This window comes from Xenopus laevis, chromosome 6S, assembly GCF_017654675.1.
Source record: "Xenopus laevis strain J_2021 chromosome 6S, Xenopus_laevis_v10.1, whole genome shotgun sequence".
Classification (NCBI taxonomy): Eukaryota; Metazoa; Chordata; class Amphibia; order Anura; family Pipidae; genus Xenopus; species Xenopus laevis.
The window spans coordinates 78359023-78384895 of NC_054382.1; the positions used below are offsets into that span (position 1 = coordinate 78359023).

Below are 25873 nucleotides of genomic sequence, written 5' to 3' on the forward strand. Positions count from 1 at the left end.
AACAGCTGCCTGGTAGATATAACAGCACTCAATAGTAAAATCCAGTTCCCACTGAGACACATTTAGTTACATTGAGTGGGAGAAACAACAGCCTGTCAGAAAGCAGTTCTATCCTAAAGTGCTGGTTCTTTTTGAAAGCACATGAGGTGGCTGCCTACACACCAATATTACAACTAAAAAAATACACTTGCTGGTTCAGGAATTTAATTTTATATTGTAGAGTGATTTATTTCCAGCATAAAGAGTGTAATTTAGAAATAAAAAATACTTCATAAAAAATCATGACAGAAATCCCTTTGTCTACTAGAAAATCATGTAAACATTAAATAAGCCCAATAGGTTGTTTCTGCTTCTAATAAGGATTACTTATATCTTAGTTGGGTTTTATTATTACAGAGAAAAAGGAAATAATTTTTTAAAAATGTGGATTATTTGATTATAATGGACAATGGGATTTCTGGATAATGGGTTTCCGGATAACGGATCCCATACCTGTATAAAAAAAGGCTGTAGATGTAATAAACACACAAATATATGCAAGTGAGTTTCATGTGCTTTATAGAAGATATGCTTATATATTGTTTGTATCACGTTATTTTGTTGCATATAGGCTGCACTGTGTCTAAGTTGGACAAAGGATGGAAGTTAAATTCCCTTATGAAATTCCTGTATTCCTGTACATTCATCTCTTTCCTCTTGGTCTTGGAGAAACTCTGTAGGGGGAGATGGGGTAATTTAGTCCAAGATAGGGTAGTATAAAGGGAGTTTGCTGATCCTGCGCACAGAATAAATTAAAGGAAATTATATAAACATAATTTTTAGTTATTGGTTAATATTAAGGATATTTATTTACTGCCTCCTTTATTGGCTGTGTCCAAATATACATGCCCCCTACTGAATAGGCTGTATCAGAAGACTGACGTGGCCATGGCCTGTGGGAGTGGCACAGTGTTACTGGGACTAGGTTTGCTGCCTTTCTTCACTGGGAACTTTTGGTTGGTTTCAATAAAGGCACAGTCTGAGCCAAGTGTATATGGTTCCTCCATGTTTGCATGGGTGTAATCCAGGTGCTCATGATTCATCATACAGGCAGGATAACTGTCTTAGGACGAAATGACTCCTAGTGTAAAGAGCAACCAGGAAGGGCTGTGAGCAGTGGTATGAATAGATGTTATTGGTACCCAATAGTAAAATCATTTAGAGCCCTCCTTAAACATTTTTCATATAACATACTTATCAAATCAGTATCCCATTGGCTCCTTTATACCTCTAGCAAAAAAAGGAAAGTTGTGCTCACCACTAAATTTTAACCCATTAGATGGGGGTGCAATGAGGCTGTGACCACAAAATTAATATAATCAATTACAAGAGTCCTCTGCACTCAACCCTTTGTCAATATATTAAGGACATTTTGTGCATGCAGCTACTAAAAATGCCTTACCCTTTAAACAAAACAGGGATTGTTTGTCCATATATTTAAGATGGCCAACTACGTAAAAGTCATCCCTGCTATGGCCAGTCCTACACTCAACTTTTATCTCATTCATTAAGAATTTTACTGCTTCATTATATATTTTACACAGGGACTAAATTTGACCTGCAACTTACTTGCTTTAAAGTTTAAAACTCCTAAATGGCTACCGCTGGGATCACCTGACGTTACTGTAGTTGGCCAGCTTGAATATATGGACACACAATCCTTGTAGGGGAAAGCATTTTTAGTAGTTTAATGCACAACATTTCTTAATGTCCTTAATATATTGATAGTGGGTTGAGCACAGAGGACCACTTGTCTATGTCCTTTAGACCTCCACCCACCAACCAGCAGTTGCAGGGTCAACTGAGGCAGGGGCGATACTGGCCCCTCCGCTGCCTGAGGCAGCAGCAGTTGCTGCTGCCCCCCCCCCCGGAAATTTGCTCTTAAAGTACCAGGAGCAGCATTTTTGCTACCCCTGATACCTAGTGGGGCGCTGCCGCCTGAGGCGACAGCCTCAACTCGCCTCATTGGCGAAGCACCCCTGAACTGAGGGAGACTTAGTATAGGGTGGTCATTTTGCATAGCAAATCTGCAGTATTAGATGCTAGGTGGTAGAGAAGGTTTAGAGCTTCTGGAGCTGCTTCCGGATGGACTACTGTACTTTAAATACACCTGTACAATGAGGTATGGAGGCCTCACCTGGAAGACCCGCCACAGCTGTATGACTGTTAATATACTAGATGTACCTGCTTCTTATACATACTTCCCAACATTTGAAAATTATGAAGAGGGATAGAGAAAAGTTTTTTCATTCATTCTTCTACAGCCCTCCATGATGTGCTTCAGCTCTATCTTCCCTTAACCCAACAAGATCTGTCCTCTGCCCCCTGCTCCCTCAACCAACCATAACCCATTCTCAACCCCTTCTTCACCCCCTCTCCACCCTGCTTCTTCATATTACCTTAGTTTTCTTGATCAGCCCAAAGCCCTCTCCAATCTTCCCTCAGCCCTCCATGAATTGAGACAGCCATCTCCCCCATTAGCCCATTTTTTAAATTCGCTGAGCACCAAAAAAATGCAACGTCTTTGGCTCTTTTCGGTGCACCAAAAAGTGGAAAATATACCCTGAAATCCAAGACAGCAGAATGAGGCGAGACAGTTGGAAGGTTTGAAATTTGTCTCCTATAACACCATTTATCTTGCACAAGGACTGGGACAGGTCATGTATTCTATCTGTATATCTGCTATATATAAAAAAAAAAAAAACACACATTTTACTGTTCTAGTAGAAATTAACACTATAGCCAGAATATTAAATTCTTCTCAGCATCACAGGTTTATGGCAAAAACATAGTTTATTTCCTCTGTGTATTTCTAATGTCCTGATGCCTGTATGGCAGCAATAAAAAATAATACTAATGAAGAGAAAGCTGCTCATTCAACAAGAATGTAAATCACTAAAACTCACAATTACAGGTATTGGACCTGTTATCCAGAATACTTGGAATCCGGGGGTCATAGGGCATAGAGTAGGTCTGTTACAAGCCAATCAGAGCAGAAGAGAATGTTTATAGGGAAATTGTCCCATGCACAAATGTCAAACTGGAGGGGGGTCCGGGTCCACTGGAGCTGTCACATTAGGGGCCCACACACCTGAGATACAATATATTACACACTGTACAATACAATATATAAAAGAACCAGAATCCAGAATGCTCGGGACCTGGGTTTTTCCAGATAACAGATCTTTCCATAATTATAAAAAATTACTCATGAATGGTCTGTGTAGTATAACCCCAAAGTATACCTTTTGATGAAACAATAAATGTTGTAAAGGTTATCATCACTTTTTATGCTTCAAATCAAAAGTTTTACCTGCAATTTTTTGGCTGACTGCCATGGTACGACTTTAGCTTCAACCCTAAAGTATCAAATTTGCAACCATAACACCATAACATAACATGCTAAAAATAAATAAAAATAAAAATAAGCCAAAACATTGAGCTGTAAATTTGCCTACATTTTACATATTCTATAGATGGCTTTTAAACATGTCATAGATTTGTGGTCATTTCAACAAACTGTCACATGAGCTTTAGCCCTTATTATGGGGTAAGAACTGAATCTAATAATAGAAACTGCATTTAAAGTGGATATAACACCAAAAAATATACTCTTGCAATTAACATTAGTTTTCAATTTTTTGTGGTTTCTGAAAAGCTGTTTAAGGGGGGTTATTTATCAAAGTCCGAATTTATCTTAATATTTTCTGAAAAAAACTCCGACCAAATCCGCACTGGTTTTTTGGGTTTATTTATTAATACACTTTCCTGAAAATTTTGATTGCATGAAAAAATCAAATTTTCACGATTTTTTTGGATTTGTCATCAGATTTTCATGATTTGTTCGGATTTTTGACCCAGATTTTCTGCCAAAAACCCAGCGCACATCAAAAAATCCTTGGGACTTCTCCCATTGACTTATATGCAACCTTGATAGGTCTGAGATGCCGGATTTTCAGATTCGCACTTTTCTATGCTCAGGGTTTAGTAAATTCTGAAAAATCCCGAATCCGAATCCCAATTTGCATATGTAAATTGTGGGGAGGGCAGGAATTTCACATAACTTTTTGTTACAAAACAAGGAAGTAAACTATTTTTTTTCCTTTCCCGTCCCTAATTTGCATATGCAAATTAGGATTCGGATTTGGTTCGGTATTCGGCCGATCTTCCAGGATGGATTCGGGCGAATTCAAAATAGTGGATTCGGTGCATCCCTACAATTCAACAGATCTCTTTGTAGGTTACAGTGTCAGTGACCCAAACTGTCTATGCACTTTCTATGTACTTCCTGTAACAGTTAAACCTGGGGCTGCTGAGTCTTAATATTAGCAGCCTACAACTGGTAATATTTCAGAAACCTCTAAAAACTAGAAAATGTATGTAAATTGAAAAAGTGCTACGAGGACCACTGTGAGTTAGTTTTCAGTTCATTTACAAAAGCATCCTCTCCCCACAATAGTTAATTAGAGTAAAGGTTACACTGATTTTAAGGGGAACTATTGCGAAAATGAAAATTTTATATAAACGTCCTCATACTAAAGTAAGAACCTTTCAAACTACAATCAATTAAAAATTCTGCATTGTTTCTGAAATAATCAAGTTTATATTCACTGTTCCTCTCCTAGCATCTGTTTCAGATGCAGTATATCTTATAGGAGGGCTCCTTTCCTAGCAGATGTATTAGAGCTCACTCAAATAACTGATTCCAGTACAAACAAAATCTAACACAAAATCTATGCACAAATTCTGCATGTAGAGAGACATGATGTCTGGTGATTTTAATAGAATGAGCTCTAATATATATTCTAGGCAAAAGGAGCCCCCCTATAAGACATATTGGATCATTTATCTGACATCCAACTCCTGAATGAAGACAGAATGAGGAGTAACAGATGCTGAGAGAGGAATAGTGAAGATAAACTTGATTATTTCTGAAACTGTACAGAATTTTTAATTTACTGTATTTAGAAAGTTTCTTATTTCAGTATGATGAAGCTTATATTAAACTTTCATTTTCCTGATAGTTCCCCTTTAAATTAAAATTCTGTTTCATACTTTGTGTATTACTATAACAATATATTAAAAATTCAGCAGCCATGATAAGAAATTAGATGTTGCCAAGTTAAACACACCCCAGTAACATAACAAATCATATCTGCCCAGCCCTTCCTTTTCAAGTTGGCTGGTTACATAAAATAATCACACTTCCCCAGGGCTCTGTTTGGCAGTAGCAGGCTACTTGTGTTTTGGAACAGGAGGAACACAGTATTTTGCAGGCGACCTGGCTCTGTAACAGATGTAGCTATATCTGAAGACTTAATGCTGCTATGAAACGGGACTCTAATTAGCGAGTTGTAATTAGAGATTATTTTGCCAAGCCAGGTCCTGTTACAAATTAAATTCTTATTTCTAGTTATTATCATAAATTCACAGAACTGGAAACTGTTGGAAATTGCCTTGTTAATCCTTGTGTTATCTGCATGTGTTGGTAAGTGCCTCTGTGCCACAGTGGAGATCACAGAATAGGAATCTCCAAGTGGAGCGGAGCCTAAAAGTGAGATATGATATTTAGGCTCTGGTGTGGAGATATGTATACAACCCTGGAGCAACCTGTGCATGTACAAAAGCGGCAGGCCCAGTGCACACAGTGCCGGGCTATAATACTAATAATGAAACAGGAACTCTATGTGGCAGATTTACTAAAGGGCGAAGTGACTAATGCTAGCGAAAATTTGTCAGCGTGACGTCATTTCGTTAGCGACAGAGTTAGACTCTAGCAGTACTTCGCTCCCTAATGCCTGGCGATTTTGCGCTCTGGTGAATCGACATAACTATGCAAATTCACTAACATGTGGATTTTAATGAACGTTACCTCTTGCGACAGACTTGCCTTCTCCACCTCAGACCAGGTGAAGTGCAATAGAGTTGATAGGAGTTCCTCAAAAAATTGTTGAACATTTTTCTAGGTCCCAAAAAACGCTGGCGACCATTTTTCATGGTGATAGGCTGCAAAAGACCGTAAATTTTTTCTAGTATACCTGGCTTTCCCCCTACATTTCCTAACATATGGCAGATAAACTATACACTGGGCACATGTGTAGGGCAATATAACAACTTTGTTTTATTTTATTAAGCTTCCCTGGGCTTATGTAGTGTAATGTATTTTCTGCAACATATACGTCCATTGAACTTTAACCTAACAAATTAGGCAACGCTAGCGCAACTTCACTTTACTTGCCGCAGTACTGCTAGCACAACTTCGCCAGCATTCGGCGCCCTGGACGCAACTTCGGATTTTAGTGAATTAGCGTTGTCCTGTTAAATCTACGCCTAGCAAAGTGTTGCGATGTGAGCAAAGCCATCACTGGTGAATTTTCAGAGGTTAGTAAATTTGCCCCTATATGGTCCATCTATACGCAAGATTTATAGGGGACAGTTCTATGCATGTCATTACTCTCTGACCAGTTCCAAGGCTATACCAGCTTTTGCACTTGTTTCTTGAACTGTTTAGGGCTTTATGGACAATTAAAAGCAGAAAATAGGAGGGTCAGGAAATATTTATAACTGTTTTTGTTCCATCCTAGTAAGGGGACATTTGTTTCACCAGTCTAGGTATACATTTTTGCTTATCTTTCCTTGGCACATCCCTATCCTCAATAAAAGAAAATTTTTAGACTATAGCAGATCTACAGTGGAATGTATAGTATACCTTCACTTGATCCTAATCCACTGACTCCCCACCTGCACCCAACCCTAATTTATAGAACTGCGCCCTCCTGCTATGATGTCACGGAATACCAGTTTATTACAATCAATTTTCAAAATGAATACTGTTATGTCATGCCTAAATGTATTTTCTTTTATGTCTCACATAAATACTTGCAATGAGGTATGAATATTACCCTTTAAGAAAAAAATTGCTACCTCTACCCTGTGCACTGTAATATGTGGCCAAAGCCAAAAACTACTGAGCAGTCTCACAAAGCACAAGCAGACATCAATGAGCATGCTAGCTTTTTATATATGTATTTAATATTTAAGAGCCTTCAATAGCCTGTGAATTATTTCCTTATACAGTAATCAGAACTTAGTGATGTCATCAGTTATAATCCATGCTTAGTGATGTAATGTGTCACATGACTCAAGAAAAAAAAAGACGTACCCCCTGTTGTATAATATATAATGAATAAAGTACCTCCTATTGTAAAATATAAGGATATTATAAGTCACTGAGGAGTTCCAAGACCATTTAAAAGTACAAGGCCGAAGACTTCTATAGAGGTCATGGAACTTTGAGGTTACTTATAACTAATATCCTCGTATTTTCCAGCAAGGGGTAATTAATTTATTATAATACACAAGTTTTAGTGAGTCATGTGACAAAAATTACATCACTATGCTCTGTTTATAACGGAGAGACGTTTATTATGATATAATTTACAGGATAATAATGGCTTCTGTGTATTATATGGATATTAGAAGTCACTTTTGAATTCCACAACCAAAAAACAACCAGCATTTGGCCTCATGCCTTTATATGGTCTTGGTACTTTTACATTTTACAGTTGGGGCTACATTATGCCCTATATAAATATAATGTATAATGTTAACTGTAAAGAAGTGCCATATGCAGTATTTATGTATTGCTCCCTATATGAATGTAATGAAGGAAATTCCATTAACATCCAGTGCCCTAATTACTGAAATAATTTCACAGTTTCACTTAAAATGAATGTCTTTGTAGTTTTTGCTGTCTATCATGTAAGAATGGTTCCGAAGATTAGATCTAGTGCCAAGTCAAAATTTGTTTAGCTATAATACATGTTTCAATAGAATAAAAGACTGGTGTGTATTATTACATGGCAGTAGAAAAGTTTGACTGTGGTGATATTCACACAAAATAAAAGGATTAAATGCAAGGCATCCAGAGAAAACACGTGAAAAGCGGCGACAGCACACAAAAACTCCAGAAGCCTTGGACTTCATCACCAGATAAGAAGAGAATTTATTGTTTCCATTCCTTCAATCATTAACCATGTATACTGTAACACGGTGCAGATACAATCTTTCACAGGAAGTCAGATATAAATATGATATAATAATCTACTTCCAAGCAGCAGATGTTGGCTTTGCAGCCATTGTGTTTCTCCAGTTTGTTCTAAGAAGCCTTGATTGTCATCACAATGTTACTTTTGGGCTGTATTTCAATAAAAGACTGCTAGATACAATAGAGCAATTGTGAAAAAGAATTTACTCGGCATGCCTTGTGTTTCCCAAAAATCAAAACTAACTTCATGAACCATGCTAGTTTCCATATTCGGTCAGATATACCGGTAAGCATCCTGACTGAGCAGCATTGCTGGCATTAAAGTTGCTAATGATACTGGAAAGGACTGACGCAAATATGTATCGTTGGGTCAGGCCACACTGAATAGTAATTTTTGGGTAAATTGGCAGACCATTGTGGGGCACCCAGCAGAGTTGAATGCCTAAAATGAGAAACCTTGACCCCCATATTAACATATAGTATCAATGAACTGGGAGCAGAATGTCATTGCACATCTGCAGTGATCTAACTGATCGGCCCCACAATGAGAAAAGTGCATTCACATGTAAAGCCATATCGCACAATACCTGAACAAATCCGACCTTTAGTGAATCGGGTAAGCCACACCTGCTTTGTGAAATGTGGCTCGGTTCATTTCAATGTATGCAATGGAGGCTTTTGCTACTGAGTGGGGGGTCTATATGGGTCATTTACTATGTGCAAGGCAGAGTGCAAAAGTCAAAAGCAAACAATACCCTGCACTTTCCTGATTTGTTGCAGGTATCTGTGATTCATTGCCTGCATAGGCCCCATGAATACAGAGCTGCCCACATTCATGGAACACTATATTCATAGACACCCTCTATCCTGCCCCCTACCTTGCTACTTCCAATTTAGCATTGTAAAGCACATCCAGATAGTGTTTTTTATATAAGCAATAAGGCCTCTTACTGGCCTAGCACTTGAATAAGAAGTGAAAGCAAAGGACCCCTTAAATGTGGCTGGCTGCTATACAGTATGCTGTATTTGGCTCATCATCAAATATTTTGTAGCAATAATGAATTTGTTTTTTAACACAGGCTTGTTATGTCTAAAGTGGAATTATCTTGTAGCTTAAAAATGTATGGTCTCTGGCATCTTTATTGATAGTGATGGGGGCTTCCAGACCAGAGTCTATTTCACCCCTTATAGTCCTGGTCTTATAGATGCTCCATACAAAATGTTATTAGCGGTAAAACCAGATGACCTGGGATTCAAAATCTTTCATGTATAATAAAAGCACAAAGTTAGCCCAGGTGCCGTAGTAACCAATAGCAACCAATAACATTCGGAATTCTATTTTTTCTATGAGTCATTTTTTTCTATAAAACTTTGTTTTGTTTTTTAATTTCTCAAAAACTCAAAAAATTGGAGTGTTAAAACCACAAAACACAGGCAATACAAAACTGAGGCAAGTGAAAGCTGCTGAGGTCCCACAGAAGTCAGTGGAAGCTGTGCTGATCCCATTGGACCTTTATTAAGACTCTTTTTTTAGCTATTTTAGGATTTTTATTTTTACTGGTAATTTTCTGTGGTTTCGTATTTTTTCAGTGCACCATTCAGTATACTTTTAATATTCAGATCTTTTAATAACTTGGCATAACCATGGCATTTGTGGGTTTAGAGAAATATGGTGAATTTAATAAAAGTCATTAATGGAAAAACTTTTCGCAATGTGAACGTTTTTGTGTTTGCTCAAAAATATTTTCCTTTGTACAAATTTAATATAGCTTTTTGACCTGGAAAAAATGTTTAGCGACCACTTCTGACAGTGGAAGAAAAATTGCAAATGTTATGGTTTGCGCCAGTGCACAGTGTATGTAATAAAACGAAAGATTACGTCACCTTCAAGTACTTCTTAAAAGTTTGCAATGTGCAATTCAAATTCACAATGCGATCACAGTCTAAGGAAGAATATTACATTGCGAAATGCTCATTTTAATGGTTATTTGTGCAAATTGTTTCTCTCTTTGCAACTTTTATTACATTTCACCCAATGGAGTTTAATCATGACACTGACACACAAGGGGTTGCAGATGCAGGTGCAGAATGTTGGTCAACAGATGCAATACTTCACTTCTGCCTGTAATGATAACTGTACCTCCTATTTCTTCCAAGCAAATAACACACATCTCAATCTGGAGTAATATCACATCCACTACCAGTGAGGCTTGATAAAGATCACAGGTTGCCTGAAACGTTGCCTTTTTTCTGTATGTTTTTGGGGTGAATAAACCATTTTTCAAATTTCAGTGTGCCACTGGTTTTTTTCTACATGTAACTTTATGACCCCTGTGGCAGGCGTGGGTCCCCCCGTATAGCACCTGGTACCACAAAAGGTAGAAGCTATGGGGTAGAAGCACTCTACTATTGCTTTTATCCACTACCAGTGTTTCCAATCCGTAATAACTGGATGTCAAATCTATTCTGCAAGAGAGAAGGTCAACTACTTTGTTGGTGAGCAATTACAGGTGGGTGTTCTAAATTTTACTGATTAGGAAAATTATACATGTACCAAGTTCACCATTATAGGAATGGGACTTTTGAAACTAAACATTATGAGCTTTTAGAGAAAAATACCCCAAAGCATTATCAGCCAAGGGTCTAAACAGCAGTAACATTCAGTAGAGCTGACAAGTCCTTAATGCTATTATATATTTTAAATTATACAAATCTTTTGCTGTATAATTTTGAAGTCACATCAGCAAGATGTATACGATTTCATTTATTTATTGAGCCCCACTTGTTTTGGGCTGGCAAATCCTACAAGTTGCTTCACACTTGCCTGGAACAGGAAAGGATGAAGTACCTGTAGTTGAATGTGCCAGTCTGATTGGATGCTTTGGAAAGTGGGAAAGCCCTAGGGCCTCTAAATATTTTCAAATGCCCCACCTATGATTGTTTGCAGTAGCTCAAGAAGCTGGAGTCTCTGAAATCATTAAGAAGGATATTTACTCAATCAACACCCACCAAAAAACCTCTACAAAACGCTAAGGACATTTCTATAAATTATTTCACTTTAATGCATTCACCATATCACAAAACATATTTCCATGGCTCTGAATCTAAACTTTGATAATTTTATTTTATCTTGCTTATGGCACAGTGTTTAAGCGCAGAATGTATGGCCTACAACACTGTTATGTCTGGACACCACTGAAGCATACTGGGGCATGATTGAGATCACTTCCACTTTCAGAATACATTTCTGGATGTGATACTAAAGCCCAACACTATAACATCTCAGCTAAAATATTCAGTACAGGTTTCATAATACAATCCAGTGGCAGTAGCATTCACATTTTGCTATAAATTTTCTTTTCAAGCATCCTCTACAGAAAAGTAGACATCTTCAGTGATAACCCATTTGATTTAAATACACAAGGCAAAATAATATAATTTCTTTTCTGTGTACCAATTCAACCATAAAATACATTCTCATACAAGTTCACAGTTTTATCTGATATGGACAGAGAAGCATTTATTTCTTTCTGAATCCAATATAAATGCATTGCATCATAAAGCTGCATCATTCACCCTGGCACAAGTTTATTTTAAAGGAATTCAGTGTAAAAATAAAAACTGGGTAAACAGATAGGCTGTGCAAAATAAAAAATGTTTCTAATGTAGTTAGCCAAAAACGTAATGTATAAAGGCTGGAGTGACTAGATGTCTAACATAATAGCCAGAACACTACTTCCTGCTTTTCAGCTCTCTTGGTTGCCACTGATTGGTTACCAGGCAGTAACCAATCAGACTTGAGGGGGGGGCACATGTGGCATGATCAATTGCAAACTCACTGAACAGTTATGTCCCATGTGGCCCCCCTTAAAGTCGCTGACTAACTCCAGCCTTTGTACATTACATTTTTGGCTAACTAACTATATTTAAAAAAAAAAATGTATTTTGTACATGCTATTTATTTATCCAGTTTTTATTTTCACACTGAACTGTTCCTTTAAGGGTCTTAAAATTGATATTCTAAGTTCAAGCGATTTCTAAGCTAACAATACAAAGACATTCTGCTTCTGCGCATTGCTTCACTAATTAAATATGCAGGACTCAGTTCAGGTTCTTCAGTCATTATGACAATATTTTGCCATTCGCCAGTCTGGTTGGATTTCTTAATGGTGTCAACTACGCATAAAGCATAAAGACAGTCATCGAATGTGGCAGCCATGGTCAGCGGCCTACCATCCCATGTTCTCCTGTCATCCTGGTCTTCAAATGCCTGGCGCACTGCCTGCATCATTTTAATAGTTCCTCTAAGATATGGGGATGGAATGTCACTAAATGCCTTTTCAGGTAAAAGGGAGTTGCTGACAGGGGTTGGGTCTTTTAAAAGCAGTTCACGGTCAGAAGAGCTGTTTCTTTGTCCATAAAGGTCTATCCCTGTTACAATAAGTCGACCAGCTGAGCCTACAACAATGACATCTTGCTTGAACTCGCCGGGGACGTTGAAGTTAAGAGTGACAGTGCAGCACACTCCTCCTTCTAGCACCATTTGAAATGTACAAAAATCATCACTGGTAATCTGACGTATTCCTTTTATATGATCTGTCTGCTTTACAAAGGTCTTCAATAGTCCGTGAACTTTCACAGCTTTCTGACTGGTTAAGAAAGTCAGCAAGTCAATGATATAGCTCCCAACAGAGTGCAGACCACCTCCACCCATGAGATCATCACAACTCCAGTTGTACTTCTTTCCCAGAAGACTTCCACTGTGGACTTGAACCTCACACACTTGAAGCTCACCTACATAACCTTCCTGTATTAGCTGCTTCATCTTCACAAAAGCTGGAAGAAACCGCAAGACATTTCCCATGATGCTCATTAGCTTGGGGTAGTAGTGTGCGGCTGACATCATTCTAAATGCATCCAAGGGGGTAGCTGTTCGGTCACAAATGACGTTTTTCCCAATACCTACAAGACAGAAAAGGAGAAATAACCTTAAAGATATATTCAACTTATTCAACTAAATTATCCAGCAGATAAAAATGGTACTTTTATCCCTTATAAATCCAGTTAAGGTGAGAAATTCTCCAAATAATGATATCTTATTTTATCAAATATAATATTATATTATAATATAATATTATATTATATCATATCTTTATAACAAAATGAACCTTCAGCATGATGTAGACAAAGGCAGTAGTTTGACATTTAGAATGTAAATACAGAAGTGGATCTTAATAGAAATATACATAATATTTACAATAAAATGGCAAACTCAGTCAATTTCTTTGTTGTTGTTGTGGAAAGTGACCCCAACAAACATATCCATGTCATTTTACCACTCTTAGGGGCAGATGTATCAAGGGTCGAATATCGAGGGTTAATTAACCCTCGATATTCCTCGATATTCGACTGCCAAATTAAAATCCTTCGACTTCCAATATCAAAGACGAAGGATTTTGCACGATTGAAGGAATAATCGTTCGATTCGAACGATTCGAAGGATTTTAATCCATCGATCGAAGGATTATCCTTCGATCTTAAAATTGTTAGCAAGCCTATGGGGACCTTCCCCATAGGCTAACATTGGCCTCAGTAGGTTTTAGGTGGCGAACTAGGGGGTCGAAGAAATTTTAAAGAGACAGTACTTCGACTATCGAATAGTCGAACGATTATTAGTTCTAATCGTTCGATTCGAAGTCGAAGGTCGTAGTCGAAGGTCAAAGTAGCCAATTCGATGGTCGAAGTAGCCAAAAAAAACATTCGAAATTCGAACTATTTTTCCTCTATTCCTTCACTCGAACTTAGTGAATGGGCCCCTTAGTCCATTGTGAAGCATATGTGTATTGCTGGTTTATTATTTTAGCCGCATCTATGGCTCCACAGTACCTACAGCTTCATTTCCATGAGTGTGTGTGTGTAAGTCTTAGTTGTTTTATACAGTTCAGAGAAAAAGCAACCATTTCCTTTAATTTGATATCAAGCAGCCACAATAAACATTTTGTGAGGGATTCAAATTAGAATCACAAAGTTTTCCGATGGTGTCTGAGAAGAAATTATTCAGCTCATATCCAAAGAGACATCATATCTTAACAATGCTGCTGTCTTAAGTTCACAAACAGGCATTGCTCAGTGGGCTTTGAGCAGCTGTTGAGACCTGGGCTTTCTTGATAATGGATATTTCCGTAATTTGGAATTTCATACCTTAAATCTACTAGAAAATCATCTAAACACTAAATAGACACAATAGGCTGGTTATGATTCCAATAAGGATTAATTATATCTTAGTTGGGATCAAGTACAATGTACTGTTTTATTATTACAGAGAAAAATTAAATCATTTTTAAAAATTTGGATTATTTGGATAAAATGGAGTCTACGGGAGAAGGGCTTTCTGTAATTCAGATCTTTCTGGATAATGGCTTTCCAGATAACAGATCCCATGCCGTTATTTAAAATTGCAATTCACTCCACCTCATTTATTACCGATGGCAGGATATTACAGCTCACTGCATTATATAGATTACTATAGAGTACTGTACGTGGTCTTGTTAGAGACTGGGATCCCTGAGCATATAAAATAACTCTATTGTTAACCTTTTAATATAGCTAGTCCCTGTGAGCAGCATTAATCAAGCCTCTGCTGGCAACAAGCATGGACATTGCTTCATTAAACCTCAGCGCTATTGAGCAGTTTCTAGAATGTGCAACTGCATCCTGTCAGCCTTGTGAAAAGTAACAGGAAATCAGCAGCTGGTGCTGTGAGAATGGAGGTGTACGTGAGAACTGCTTCAGTCACAAGGAAGCAAATGTTATGTTTAAACCGATTTTGTGTCTGAAAAAATATGAATAAAAATTTACACCAAAACTAAAGTTTATCATAGTCGCCAAGATCTCAACATAAATACTGGGGAGCCTTTAATTCTTTGGGGTATATTTATCAAAGAGTGAAGTTATAGATAACCACAGTGCGCTAGAGTGAAAAACCGCCTCTCTTCATTCATTTCTATGGGATTTTTAAAAGGCGCAAAGGGTGAATACATGTACCCCTTTGTTGGTCTGTTCCATGAGGCTTGCTTTAAGAGAAGGCAATGTTCATCAGATGCACAATAAGGCGTCTTACACTCGGCCGTTTTTTCCTGCGCTCCCCTGCGTTGCGTTTTATTCCGTTCAGCCACAGGGAGCGCAGTAGTAGACGCACTCAATTATTCTGAAGGGGGCTGTACTCACACAGACGCATGTATGCGCTGGACGCAGGTGAAATGCAACATGCTGCGTCCCACCTGTGTTTGCCGCTTACATGTACAGCTTCAGAATAATTGAGTGCGTCTACTCCTGCGCTCCCCTACGGCTGAACGGAAGAAAGCGCAACGCAGGGGAGCGCAAGAAAAAATGGCGTGTAAGAGCCCTAAATCATTTGGAAAATTAGCAGATGCAAACATAAAACTATAACATTCCTGACAACCCTTTTTTCCCTGTATAGTGTCTAATTCTGAAATGCCAAATAGGTGGGGGCTTGCTGTCAAGGGAGCTCTGGAATTACTGGCAGGTCAATAAACCAGTTAATCCCAGTGTTTCTTGCGTCCTTGCATGCAGTTCATCAAAGCAGACTTAATAAGAGCACTGGTCCCTGCCATAAGATTGAAAAGAATGTATACAGGAGCCAATCTGTTGTCAAAGAATTCTCATTTATTGGTACATTTTAACTATTGCATTCATATGGTTTCTAACAAGAGTGGAAGCCGCTATATAATATTACTTACAGGAATTTCAAACTCTACATTTTCATTAATCAGTCAAAAATGAGTTGGATAGCTGCTCAATTATAGTTAAAGTATATTCTTAGATTCCACCAAAAGCAAGCTATGGCTCTCTAGCTGAACCAGGATAGTCATCAGTTACCATATATAATTATATAAATATAATTCAACTCTCCAACAAGAAACCGATGGTCAGTTTGCTCCTTTAAATTGCCCTGCAGAACTGTCCATTAAAGGAACAGTAACACCAAAAAATGAAAGTGTTTTAAAGTATTGAAAATATCATGTAGTGTTGCCCTACACTTTTAAAACTGATCTGTTTGCTTCAAAAACACTACTATAGTTCATATAAATAAGCTGCTGTGTAGCAATGGCGGAAATTGAAAAAAGGCTACAGTATATGGCACAGGTTAAATAGTGGATAACAGATAACATTATGTTCTTCAGAGCTTATCTGCTGTGTAACCTGAGCCTTTTCTCCTTTGAATGGCTGCCCCCATTGCTACACAGCAGCTTATTTATATAAACAAAGTAGTGTTTCTAAAGCAAACACAGCAGTTATACCAGTGCAGGGCAACACTGCATTATATGTGTATTACTTTAAAACAATTTAGTTTTTTGATGTTACCGTTCCTTTAAGGAAGCATGGGAATAAACCAAATACATGTGATGTTCATTAAACTATACTCAAGTTCACATGCTGCTGGCACAACTGCAAGGCATGTGAGTACTGTTCAGCATTAGGGAACATAATCTTCCTTGTGCTGCAAAGGGATGCAATGTACTACCAATGAGCTGTACTTTAAATAGATAAAGCAGTGTATCAAAGATTCCATGCTCAGGCAAAGTTACCCAAAATAAGAATACATAACATAAAATGCACATTATGTCACAAATGACATAAAAATGATGTCTGCTGTGTGTACTGATTCAGAACAGTGGGAATTGGAATTCTAGCGTGAAGCTGGCAGTAGCTGGTGGGGTACCTGCATGTACCAGCGGAATACCCACAATGTGGTCAGGATTTGGTCAGACTATCATTAATATCTTGAGCGCGAACGGCCATTTGGTACATGTAGGTGCATTATAGGCATGGGGGGGAGACAAAATGTAAAATCAGCTTTAATGTACTTTACTCTGCAGAAAATAAGTGATTTTGAGGCGTCACTTAAAGCGTTGGTGGGGGGGGCAGGTTTTCATGAGGCCACAAATGCAGGTACGGGTTGTGATAGTGTTAAGGGTTGGGTGCGGGTCTGGAAAAACAGACCTGTGTAGGACTCTTGTACCAGTAGTTTGGAACAGGAGGCCAGCCGGATAAATTGGTACAGAGCACAACTATAGGGAAATGCAAGGAGTGTATTTGTGAGCAAGCACCTCTAATGAATGGCATCAAGCATACCTCTCAACATTTTGGAAATAGAAAGAGGGACAAAAAGATTTGCCGCGTGAATCGCTGCAATTCTTTTGATCACTCCCATTTTTGTGACCACACCCCTTAATTACCATGTTCATTTTACAAAATTTGAAAAGTTATGAAAGTTGCTAATGAAGGTGAATTTACTTTAAACGGCAAGTCACAGTTTCCCCAAGAGACCTGCTTATCTTAAATTGTTACAATTGTTTCTTTGCTTACCTTAAATTGTTACAAAAAATATCTAAGTGCACCTGCCACATATTCTAGGCTCTCTGCCAAAAGCCAATTAAGTTTTAGAAACTTTCTATCTTTTTCTGGCTGTTCAATACAGGCGACCAGAGAGAAAGTCGGGACATTTCAGTAACAATCCGAAACTGTGGGCTGAGCTGTCAAATCGGAACCGTCCCGCAAAAAATGGGACAATGGGGAGGTATGATCAAGGCATGCAACAACTACAGTATATCCATTTTAGCTTCTTATCAGCAGAAAAGGGAACAATGGATGGTACAACACAGGATATATTGCAAGATAATCTCTTTTTACTTGAGCAATTGTTTATCCTTTAGCAGGATATTCATCTCAACACAAAGGCAAAGTAAAACACGGGAGACAAAAAAAAAAAACTATGAATACAACGGCCCAGTCAAAGTCCCGATCTGAAGACTAGCAGAATCTAAAGGCATTACAGATCCAAGAATGGGCCAAAATCAACAACGCACAAAAAATGGTACATAATTAATATGTATGCAAATATATTTCTTGCATTAATGAGAGTTAAACTGCTTTGAAATAAAATATAACAGAGAAGTAAAATTCAGTGTAGAATTAAAATGAGAGAATACTTCTGCAAGGCACTGTACAGCCCCAACACATTTCACAGCTCTTTACAGGGAATATTTATTCATTCACATGAGTCAATGCCCCAATGGAATTTCCCTACCACAGGCACCCACCCCATCGGATTAACTTTTTAAGAAGCCAATTAACTTGCCACTATGTTTTTGATCTATATGGGGAAACCAAAGCCCCTAGAGGAAACCCAATGCCATACCAGAACTAAATAAAGGCTTAAAGCACATGTGGATAAACTCAGGACCTGGACACTGCAAAGTAGCAATCAAAATGACAATGCTACCATGTTGTTCCACTTCTTATATGTCTTAAAGGGAGACAGTACTTTCCATTGCACAATACAGAACAGTAGAACAGTACGACTAAGTATGATTCCTGCTGCAGCCCAAATAATTCCAGTGCTGGCAAACAAAATGCCAGAAATGGGGGCCCACCAATATATCACTAATATTACTATTATACCATCTATATTAGCTATTTAATATCACTAACAGCACAGAACACAAGCAAACCTTTATGCACTAATTTGCAGTTGTACTATATTGCCCTTTACTTGCAATGAAGGCCACATCACTGTCACGCAATCAAAGTTTTTGAACACAGTAAGTTGCTAACCCTACGCCTATTTGATTGTTACCTTTACTTCAGAAATGCTGGTTACTAAGAAGATGATCACACTGCCATTAAAAAGGACACAGAAATTCCTAATAAATCGTTGGCTAATTAAGGATAAATTGGTGGCTTGGTAATACGAAACAATTAATGTAAACACTTGCTTTACAGGCAAGGGCAATTTATAAAATCATGTAAATATATTAAAAAGCATGCAGAGAGATGACACCTATAATCTGCCTTTGATTCATAAGATATATATAGCGGTTGGGCATGGCATGTGTGCACCTGACCTGAATTCTGAAATTTGGAATAGTGGTCACAGGTTTTATTTTAGAATGTTGGCAGGTATAGCAATAACAGCTTAGGCCTTACTATACTCTTCAACTACTTTATTGCTAGAATTGGAGCAGACCCACAATATTCTCTCCTAGGGGCAAATTCACTAACCTCCGAAAATTTGCCAGCAACAGCTTTGCACACATCGCAACACTTTGCCAGCTGTAGATTCGCCAGGACAACGCTAATTCACTCAAATCCGAAGTTGTGTCCAGGGCGCCGAACGCTGGCGAAGTTGCGCTAGCATTACTGCGGCAAGCAAAGCGAAGTTGCGCTAGCGTTGGCTAATTTGCATACGCGGGAAGTTAAATTTCAATAGACGTATATGTTGCAGCAAATACATTACACTACACAAGCCCAGGGAAGCTTAATTAAATAAAATAGAGTTGTTATATTGCCCTACACATGAGCCCAGTGTATAGTTTATGTGCCATATGTTAGGAAATGTAGGGGGGAAGCTGGGTACTCCAGATACATTTTTACGATCTTTTGCAGCCTATCACCCTGAAAAATGAAAAGTCGCCAGCGTTTTTTGGGACTTTTTTCAACTATTTTTTGAGGAACTCCTCTCTACTCTATTGCACTTCGCCTGGTCTGAGGTGGTGAAGGCAAGTCTGGCGCAAGGTAACGTTCAGTAAAATTCGCATCTTAGTGAATTTGCGCAGTTACCTCCATTCACCAGAGCGCAAATTCACCAGGTGTTAGGGAGAGAAGTACTGCCAAAATCTATCTTCTTCGCTAGCGAAGTTACGCCAGCGACCCTTAGTAAATTGGCAAAGTACCGAAATGACGTCACACTAGTAAATTTTCACCATCGTTAGTCACTTCGCCCTTTAGTAAATTTGCCCCCTAGACTCATGCTGAACCACAAAAACCTTAAGCTTAATTGCTCTGAAAAACCCTTGTAACTGGCTCCTTAACATGCAACTATCGAAAATCATTATAATAAAAGCACTGTAAAACGGTAAACCAAAAGATGTCTGTAATTTTAGTAACCCACTGAAGAAATATAATAAAATGGTTGGCTTCATCCTGATATGAGATATTCCAAAGAACTGAAAACTATTTATAACTATCCATGTGAACTTTTTTCATAAGTAAATACATCATTATGCATGGTTTGGCATCACAGGGTGACAGTTGAATTGATATGCTCAAAAGTTCCTTCTATTTCGAAATTTCAGTTTGTTTATTTCTGGAAATGAAATGGGCTCATATTCGGCATGCAACACAAACATGACGTTAGCACTATGGTGGGAAGCAAGTCAATTCCCATGATGAAAACACAAGTTTAATCCTACAGTGAAAATGAAAAATGACTTTAAAAAGGGATCTTGCTAACTAGGTCAAGTTATTTTAGGTTGTAATAAGCTTTGCTTATTCTATAAAAAAGTTAAATTTTTAGTTATTAACCCCCCATATGTAATAAAGCGTACTACATTTTCCCAGGTGCAGTTAACCCACAGCAACCAATATGTTTGACCAATAAGATGTTTACGGATGATCAGTATTTGCTTCCTGGTGCTATGGGTTACTGTACCCGGACAAACGTTGTGCCTTTTATTACATAACCCCATTAATGTTTTTAGGGGGCGAGACTTTCTAATGCTTCCCAAGGTAAATGTCCTAATAACCCTACCCTAAAACCTAAATCAGGTGGAAAATCTTTGTTCTCTGCAGCTATTAAACAAAAAAAAATGAAGATATCCATATGTTGGGTATTAGCAAGCTACAACATGTATGTAGCCAAACGAGGGGGTTATAACATTGTTTTTTATTTTTTATCATTCAAATGTAGCTTTTTAGACAATGAAGTGTCTATGCAGATGTCACTTATTCTTTAAAATAGAGAAGTGGCCAAGTGAACAGTAGCTGAAATACAATATACATTTGTGAAATTAGGATAGAAAAAGGGTAGAAAAAAATGGCAAAGACTATGATTAAAGAGAAGAAGCTTACTTGGGGTCAAACATTTATTTGTTGTGTGAATTCAGTGTGAGGGCTCTTACACACGGCCGTTCCGACCTGCGCTCCCCTGCGTTCCGTTTTTTGGCGTTCAGCCACAGGGGAGCGCAGGAATAGACGCAAGTCATTATTTGAAATGGGGCTGTACTCACTCAGGCGCGTGTAGGCGCCGAACGCAGGAAAAATGCAGCATGTTGCGTCTGAACCTGCGTTCGGCGCCTACACGCGCCTGAGTGAGTACAGCCCCATTTCAAATAATGACTTGCGTCTATTCCTGCGCTCCCCTGCGGCTGAACGCCAAAAAACGGAACGCAGGGGAGCGCAGGTCGGAACGGCCGTGTGTAAGAGCCCTAAGACTGGGATGACAAGGGCCCAGCACAAAACCTTAGACTGTGGGCCCACTTTCCAGACTATTATTCCTCCTCTCCTCACTCAACCTCTTTATTCTCCTAGTCTTTTACTTACTATATTCCATTATTAAGCATTTTTCCCATAAAAAAATAAAGAAAGACCATCAAATAGGCAAAATAGTCAGAAGCAAGAGGGCCCACTGACCCCTGGGACCACTGGGAGTTTTCCTGGTATCCCGGTGGGCCAACCCAACACTATGTAAATTCACCATGCATAGTAAACGCTAAATAAAAGCTTATTCAACCTGTGCCGTTATGTGTTGGCCAGTGTTACACCAAATCAGAATATTATAACATAAATTTTATATCATCCAGATTTCTATTTGTGATGTGATTAGTGATATTTTGGAAAAATGGTTTAGAAGAAAAGTCCATAAATATATTGATGAGTATTGGAAAAAAATTGAACAAATTATACAAAATATGACATTTTCATCAGGGAAGATCAGAGTAGTGGCCTATGGAACACCTGTTTTTAATCCCTTTTAAAATCTAGACACAAAATAAAAATAAACACACAAGAATAGTTTAAAGAAAAACAAGATATTTAAATTGATCATCCTTTAACAAGACAATTGAGTGACTTTAAGTGCTGAAAATAATCTCTTCATAAGGGGGAACTATACAGAGATACAGCTGTATCATAAATCTGAAATGCAAATGAAGAATATTATGCAGCACAGCAGCATGTGACAAAGCCTATAAACAACTATGGAGATTTGGAACAGCTTCCAGCAACTAATTCCTGTCCTTGTGACAAAAGGACTATGGGATACAATACTGGAGAAGCAGAAAGTGTAGGCCGTATATCAGCATTTGTTTATAGAGGTCTAGCTTCTATACTCTAGATAAGCCTGCTTGTAAGAAAGATTTATTTTGTTTATCTTCTGCCTTATAATTTATTTTGGTAACATCAGTTACTGGGATCACCCAGTTAAACATTCTTAAATACAGATGACGCAGATCTCAAATGCCATTTATTCTAAATAGGGAGGAAATCAAATTGCAGAGAGTGTAATAGGAGATGACAGTTAATATAGACAGGGAAAAGGAATGTAAACCTCTGAAAGAGAGAGGGGTACAATTTAGTATTTTACATACTATTTACTGTTGGACCCGAGTAATAGAGTGGATATGAGTGGTTTTGGGAGCCACACTGAAGTTTTGTGGATAAACATAAGATTTGGGAGGCAAGGGAGTTTTAAAATAAGCAAAAAAACTAATTTACTAACACAAGTGCAAGTACAAATGGGATGAAACACAATACTACACTATACTGACACTATACAGAAAGTTTTACTACAATCTTGCACCAAGCACCAGTGCACCAGTGAGCCCGCTCAGCTTGCTCTGTTGAGTTACACTCAATGATGCACAATTGTAGACTGCAGATGATGTGTCAATAATAGCATTAGCATACAATTCTTGGACACAAAGGAAACCATAAAATTACCAGTAGGTCTAGGGTGCCCTAAAAGAGTCCTGTGGGTTACAAACGCATGCTTGAAAATTGGATGCTAATGATTTATTGATGCCATGGACCAGAAGTGGTGCTATTTGCAAACAAATGTCTTCACAACAACCTGCAAAGTAACTTGTACAAGCCACAAAAGTGGGGGCTTATTTGAGTCTTTATTGACAAACTGTGCACATGCTGCAGAACATGCTCACAGGCACTTGCAATGTTACTGGAACTATAAAGGGGAAAACTGCATTGCGGGTAAAAGAATGGTGATTGTTGTCCGAATATTGCACTTAGCCCTTTGAGTAACCCTTCAATGTGAATGATGATCAGTGCCATGGTCTAAATGCACCTAAATGCACCAATCTGGTGTAATTGGGGGATAATAGTCGCATGTATAAAAATTGACGCGCATCAAAATTATTTTGAAGCCCATTGACTTCAATACTTTTTGCAAATTTTTCTGGAGTTTCGCAAATTTCTCTGCGAAGCGAAACAGGACAGATTTGCCCATTATAATTCCCAGTAATGCTAGTAAAACTTGTCTAGCTCTATTTAGCCTTTTTCCATTCCATATAGATAATTATGGTAATACTTAGACATAACATTTATTATTATCCTCTATGTTATTTAATGACAATACATTTCACGCAGTGCACATATTTTATGCAGTCCCATTCATACAGCACACATTATGCTCAGTTTCATCAGCAGCCAATTAACCTGGTACATGTTTGTACATTCTCATTGTCCTTGTGTGGATTTCCTCCCACACCCAAAAACAAACAGGTAGATTAATTGGCTCCTGATAAAACTGACTGGGGACTAAGCTCCATTGAGACAGGCAATGATGTGTAACAGCTGTAAATAGCAGCTGAGTATGCAGGAACTATATCAATAAAGGATAATGATATACTGTATAAATATAAAGACAGCAGCGAAAACCACTGTACCACCTCATCAGAGGTATAATGATTTTCTCAATAATTCCCTGTGTTTTAATGCAGTAGGTTGTAAAACACAACAGGACTATAGCATACATCAGTTATAGTAATGTAAAGCCATGGTGTCACACAACATGCAGTTATGTATCTAGGAAATCAATAACACTTTGCAAAAATGTCATCAATGAGAAAAAAGTTCCTTGTATGATGAAAATCATGTGAGACATCTAGTTCTGCAGGAGCAGATAAACTGTAATGTTGGAAACCTTTAATGATGCAGGCTTTTGAGATGCAAATACACACCCACATCTTTGCATGAAAATAATGCTGTATGGGAGGGGTATATGCAAAACATACAAACTCTTTGCAGGTTGTTTTAATGAAGACATCAAAGCCAGCAGACAAGCTTGAATATGTATGAGCTAATGGATACAGGAAAGAGAAGAATATATATATAAACCAGGATCCATGGATTACATTCCTGGGTTACACAAACAACTAAACACCAGATCTACACATATACATAGTGGGAAGTCCTGAGGCTGGGAAGCTGCAATGTCAAAGAAGGCAAACATCAGTCTGGCTAGAATACATTTTTGGGGAGAAATTATATGTATAAATTGTTATAACCTGCATATAGCACTGTACCAATTTTAAATGAATTAGTTGAAGGTTAAGCTAATCTAACTGATCCTGGACTATTTGTAACTGCAGGTATGGGACCTGTTATCCAGAATGCTCAAGACCTGGAGTTTTCCAGATAATGGATCTTTCCGTAATTTGGATCTTCATACCTTGTTTACTAGATAATCATGTAAACATTAAATAAACCCAATAGGCTTGTTCTGACTCCAATAAGGATTAATTTTATCTTAGAAATCATGTTTAAAAATGTGCATTATTTCATTATAATGGAGTCTATGGGAGATGGCCATTCCGTAATTCGGAGCTTTCCTGGGCGCCCTAGGCAACCCAGCCGACTATATTGCCCCCTCCACGAGTGCACACAAACAAGCGCCTGCCACAGGTGGGGGGCAAAAGTTTTCGAACTAGGGGTACCCAGGGTACTTTGGGAACGGTTTACCAAAGTTTGTAATAATTGTCTATAACCCATCACCCATTATCACTGAGAATATTCTTGTGACGCCACTCTCATGTTTACTAAAGTGTGACGAGACAAATTTGTCTTGCAATAAGTGGCATTAACTACGCAAGCGCAGCAGTTAATTTCAGTGTTATTTCTGGTGAATTGGGCATTTTTTTGGTGCTCATTTAGGTCAACCACATAATCTGCTTTAAATATTGCAGATTGTTTTTGGCACCACTGCCAATGTATGTGTGTGTGTGTATATATATATATATATATATATATATATATATATATATATATATATATATATATTAAATAGTATTTATTACCAGTTTTTATGTATTATTAAACATACTTATTGCCAATTAAATACTATCAGGAATAAATTATTTTCCCATTATATAAATTTTTCTTAATAAATTTCCTTAAAATTCATTTATAAGTATCATTCTTCCTCATTGCAAACACTAATTTTGCTGTTTATGTTTAAAAAAAGTGACTATACAATTTCTGTCTTTTTTTTCCACATAACGCCACTCTCTGGGTGGCGATAAAAAGTGGCAAAAAAAATTGGAGGCAATGGGGAAAATTTATGAAAGAATGAATTCAGAGATCCCCACAGTCCACTAGAGTGAAATTCTACCATTCTCCATTCATTTCTATGGGATTTTTAAAAGAGTATTTATCAATGGGTGGAAGTGAAAGTTCACCCTTTGATAAATACTCTTTTAAAAATCCCATAGAAATGAATGGAGAGTGGTGGAATTTCACTCTAGTGGACTGTGGGGATCTCTGAATTCATTCTTTCATAAATATGCCCCAATGTTGTCTATATTTGGTGACAATTCTGGCTATAATCTTTAGCAAACCTTGCAAGACAACTTACGTAGCATGAATGCGAAAATAGGCATTAATATATATGTTCGCCAGAATATTCGCAAT

General features: G+C 37.9%; 1 protein-coding gene across 4 annotated transcripts in view; it reads right to left on the reverse strand.

Annotated features, from left to right (window-relative positions):
- Positions 1–11968: 11968 nt before the first annotated feature.
- The window catches only part of gfod1.S (glucose-fructose oxidoreductase domain containing 1 S homeolog), a 53651-nt gene continuing 39746 nt past the window's right edge, over positions 11969–25873 (reverse strand). For 3 of the 4 annotated variants that reach the window (XM_041567751.1, XM_018241011.2, XM_041567752.1), the window contains one exon: positions 11969–13048. In XM_041567751.1, coding sequence (XP_041423685.1) covers positions 12129–13048 — 920 coding nt within the window. In that variant the 3' untranslated portion in view covers positions 11969–12128. The remainder of the gene's footprint in view (positions 13049–25873) is intronic. The other variant, XM_018241010.2, reaches the window with a different exon arrangement.